The 5,251-nt window shown below is 42.0% G+C and overlaps 1 protein-coding gene across 1 annotated transcript; it reads right to left on the reverse strand.

The window, feature by feature from the left end:
* Positions 1-336: 336 nt before the first annotated feature.
* Positions 337-828, reverse strand: LOC112502387. The gene has a single exon (XM_025106276.1). The coding sequence runs from the start codon at positions 826-828 to the stop codon at positions 337-339; it is 492 nt and encodes a 163-aa protein (XP_024962044.1).
* Positions 829-5,251: the final 4,423 nt, after the last annotated feature.

Raw genomic sequence — 5,251 nt, forward strand, 5'->3', positions numbered from 1 at the left:
TTTTGAAAGAAAACAGGATTGAAAATGGGCTGATTTGATGATTTGCGACTTAAATACCGAGTTGGGTCGAGTTGACCCGGCTAGGTACCCGTTTTGACCCCTAAACACTAAAATTAACATTTACATAACTTTTTGATCGGGACTTCGTTTTCGATGAGGTTTTCGCCTATGCGTCCGAAACGAGATAACCTACAAGCTCCAATAAAAAGATTCCATTGCTAGAACCCAATGCTCAAAACCATGCCCGAAAAGTCGATATTTTCAACACATAATTAAGCGTATTAGGAAGATGGATGTTACAAATACCTCCTCCTTTTGAGGATTTCGTCCTCGAAATCAAGGTCTCTCAAATAACTCCGGATACTTGGCCTTCATTTCATCTTTGTTCTCCCACGTCCAATTCGGACCACGGTGATGCTTCCATTTAACAAGGACCAAATCTACGATCTTGTTTCGTAGATTARCGGTTCTTTCATTAAGAATGGCCTCGGGTTCTTCTATGTACCTTAATCTTTTATCCAACTTGACCTCAGCCAAAGGAACGGTCTCCTCATGTTTACCCAAGCATTTCCTTAAATAGCTAACATGGAAAACGTCATGAATACCGGAGAGTTCTTCTGGCAACTCCAAACCATAGGCTTGTTTTCCAATACATTCAAGGATTTTAAAGGGTCCAACGAAACGTGGACTCAACTTCCCTTTCTTACCAAACCGTAAAATTCCCTTCCAAGGTGATACTTTCAGCATCACCATATCTCCCACTTCAAACTGAATCGGTCGTCGTCGTTTGTCGGCATAAGATTTCTGTCGATCTTGGGCTGCTTTCATTCTTTCACGTATAACTCGTATCTTATCATGTGTGACTTGAATCAACTATGGTCCAGCCAACACTTTCTCTCCGGTTTCTTGTCAACAGAGAGGCGTACGACACTTACGTCTGTACAAAGCCTCAAAGGGAGCCATGCCGATCATGGAGTGATAACTATTGTTATACGAGAACTCTATAAGTGGCAAGTGGTAATCCAAACTTCCACCAAACTCCAAGATACAAGCTCGTAACATATCCTCCATTGTTTGAATCGTGCACTCTGACTGTCCATCGGTTTGGGGGTGATACGCGGTACTAAGAGCGACACGAGTCCCTAGTTCTCTTTGCATACTAGTCCAAAAATTTGAGGTAAATCGAGAATCACGATCAGAAATTACCTTTAACAGTACACTGTGACGGGCAATTATCTCATCGATGTATACTTGTGCCCAACGATCCATAGAATAATCTTCCCGAACCGTGAGAAAATGAACACTTTTTGTTAACCGGTCCACAATCACCCAAACACTATCGTGTTGATGAGAAGTCTTCGGTAACTTTGTTACGAGGTCCATGGTCAACTCTTTCCATTTCCAGACGGGCACCTCCAAAGGTTGTAAGTTACCATAAGGTTTTTGGTGCTCAGCCTTCACTTGCAAACACGTAACGCATCTCTCAACATAACGGCCAATATCTACTTTCATGCCCGACCACCAAAACTCGGTACGAAGATCATGATACATTTTTGTACTGCCGGGATGAACGGACATTCTAGATTTGTGAGCTTCTGCCAGAATAGTCTTTCGCACACCACCAAGTTTCGGCACCCAGATTCGGGATCTAAACACTTTCACGCCACGATTATCTTCCGAGAGAGAATCTACACATCCAACTATCCATTCAGACTTCACATGTTCAGGTTTTAAAGCCTCAACTTGCCATCTTCGCAGGTCGTCAATAAGCGTAGACTGTATAGACATGTGAGTGATTGCGTAACACATATAAGAGACATACGCTTTTCGACTCAGAGCATCCGCCACCACGTTGGCTTTACCAGGATGATAGAGTATCTCACAGTCATAGTCTTTTATTAACTCTATGGCCCTTTGCTGTCTCATATTCAAAGTCTGTTGATCGAAAATGTACTTCAGACTCTTGTGATTCGTGAATAATTGACATTTCGTCCCATAGAGATAATGACGCCATAATTTCAAGGCAAACACTACCGCCGCCAACTCAAGATCATGAGTGGGGTAGTTCTTCTCATAATCCTTCAACTATCGGGAGGCATACGCAATCACCTTGCTTTGTTGCATCAATACGCAACCCAATCCCAACTTCGACGCATCACTATAGACCATAAAGTCATCGTTACCTTTGGGTAAGGCAAGAATCGGAGCGTTCATCAAACAAGCTTTCAAGAGCTGAAAAGCTTTCTCTTGTTCTTCATTCCATACAAACTTCACAGCTTTGCGAGTGAGTGAAGTAAGGGGAACGACAATCTTTGAAAAGTCTTTTATGAATCATCGGTAATAACCTGCTAATCCAAGAAAACTGCGGATCTCTGAGGCATTCTTCGGTGGTTCCCAATTCTGAATTGCCTCAATTTTAAATGGATCGATGGAAATACCCTCACCGAAGATCACATGCCCTAAGAATTGCACCTTTCTGAGCCAGAATTCGTATTTCGAGAACTTGGCATATAATTTCTCTTTTCTTAGTAACTCCAACATCTGACGGAGATGCGTAGCATGATCAATTACTGACTTAGAATACACAAGTATGTCATCAATGAAGACAATGATAGACATATCGAGCATAGACCGACATACTCGATTCATCATATCCATGAATGCAGCCGGAGCATTCGTTAGACCAAATGGCATTACCAAGAACTCATAATGTCTGTATCGGGTACGGAAAGCCGTTTTTGGTACATCTTCATCCCGTACCTTGAGCTGATGGTATCCGGATCTCAAATCGATCTTAGAAAAATAACTTGCTCCCTATAATTGATCGAACAAATCGTCAATACGAGGTAACGGATATTTATTCTTGATTGTTACTTTGTTTAACTCGCGGTAATCAATACACATGCAAAATGAACCATTTTTCTTCTTCACAAATAACACCGGAGCACCCCAAGGTGAAGTACTCGGTCGGATGAAACCTTTATCCAATAATCCCTGTAATTGGCTCATCATTTCCTTCATTTCTGCCGGAGCAAGACGATAGGGTGTCCGTGCAATAGGTGCAACACCTGGCACAAGGTCAATTCAAAACTCTACTTGCCTGTCCGGTGGTAGACCAGGCAAATCATCAGGAAAGACATCCTGAAATTCACATACCATGGGTACATCCTTGGCCAACTTGTTTCTTTCTTTAGTAGTATCTAAAACATATGCCATGAAAGAAGTGCACCCCTTAGATAAATATCGACGAGCTTTGAGTACAGAAATTACCTTGATGTCACCGACCCTTTTTTCTCCGTACACATAAACATAATCTCCTTCACTAACTGGTATTCGGATCATCCGTTGCACGCAAATAATATCCGCCCGATTTGCTACTAACCAATCCATACCAATAACCACACCAAAGCCACGAATATCCATAAGGATTAAGTCTACTGAGAAGTTTTGATCCTCCAATACTAATGTACAATCTTTGAATACTCTATCAGCTACTAAAGGGGTTCCACTAGCGGTATCCACAGAAAACGGTCTATCAAAAAGTACAGGAACAGATTCAAGAAAGCGAACAAAGGCATGTGACACGAAGGAATACGTAGAACCAGAATCAAACAATATACGTGCAGGGTGAGAATTCACGAAAAATATACCAGTGACGAGCTCCGGCTCCTTCCGAGCCTCCTCTGCTGTAATCTGGAACGCTCTAACTCTTGCTCTTGGTACTTCCTCCTTTCGGGTGGAGGAACCTTCCACCATTGGTTGTCGTACTGAGGCCTTACTATCCTCACGTCGGCCATTTGGACAATTAAGCTGACGATGTCCATTAGCTCCACAAGTATAACACGCTCGATCTCGTCTTGGGCAATTTGTACGAATATGCCCAACTTCACCACAGGAATAACACAAAATTTTGGACGGTTCAGAGAAAAATCGTCCCGAGTGCGCTTTGCCACATCGTTGGCATGCGCAAGGTGTGTTTGACTGCATGGAATAGGCTCGAGATGGGGCTCGAGGAGCACTCTGAGATTGACTCCTTCTTTGGATGAAAGATCGATTAGGTCGGTTTGTAGGTACAAAAGTTGTTATTTTAGTTCTCTGTCTCTTTGGTTCGGGTGTGGATTCACCATAGAGAGAAAGTTGGTGTTCTCGTCGTCTAGCACATTCAACCGCTCTCCGAAAACTTGTAAGATCACGATTTGATACAAATTCTTTCATCTCTCCCCTCAGACCGTCAACAAAATGTTCAATCTTGTGTTGTTCAGAGGTAACGAAACGTGAAGCAAAACGTGCCTTCATATTGAACTGGGTCTCATACTGCACCACAGTCAAATCTCCTTGTTTAAGGTCAATGAACTCTTTCTCCAACCGTTTTAGTAAGTCAGGGGGACAATATTGTTCGTGGAAAATGGTTTTGAAGCCTTCCCAAGTTAAATTATTTCTGTCAGCCTCATTCAGAGACTGGTAGGTTGCGTCCCACCATATTAGTGCACTACTCATAAACATAGCGGTCGCATAGTTAACCTTATCCTCTTCAGAGACTTTGGAGATCCGAAACACTTTTTCTGTGTTCAGTAGCCATTCGATAGCTACAATTGGATCTGAAACCCCATTAAATTCAGTTGCTCCACTAGTTTTGAATGTTTTAAACAAAGTTTGGGTGGACTTAGGTTGAGAAATGGCACCCTTATCAACCCGCTTCCCTTTCACGATATCCTCCTTTCGATGTTCATTAAGAACTTGCCGCACTAAATCGGTAACCCGTTTCATCAGTAGTTCGCCACGAGGAGATAAAGGGGCATCCTCCTCGAAAAGTAGACCCATTTCCAAGTGAACGCGTGAGGTTTCGACACCCTCATTTAAATCCGGGTTATTCCCACCAACATCCGGGTTTGTTGGTGAATGACTTGCATGATCATCATGAGCAGACATCATTCTGGAAATGACAAAAAGAAACCTAAAATATTAAACAACATACTAATAAATGCCCATTTACCCACTTAGATCTTTTCTATGGTCCGTATTCCGTATAAATCAAACTTAGTTACTATACAATCTCATTGCCCAAGTTTAAGTCCAGATACCATTTCTGGTACCTAGTTCACTTAAACCATTGCTCTGATACCATATTTGTAACACACCAGTTACCGAACCACAATTAACGGATAGATCTTAAGCTAAATTTCAAGTTCAACCTCAACAAAATACGGGATACATATATATATATTTACCATCAAAAGATAAGTTTTATATC

This window comes from Cynara cardunculus, unplaced genomic scaffold (assembly GCF_001531365.2).
Source record: "Cynara cardunculus var. scolymus isolate 2C unplaced genomic scaffold, CcrdV1 Un_Scaffold_1328, whole genome shotgun sequence".
Lineage (NCBI taxonomy): Eukaryota > Viridiplantae > Streptophyta > Magnoliopsida > Asterales > Asteraceae > Cynara > Cynara cardunculus.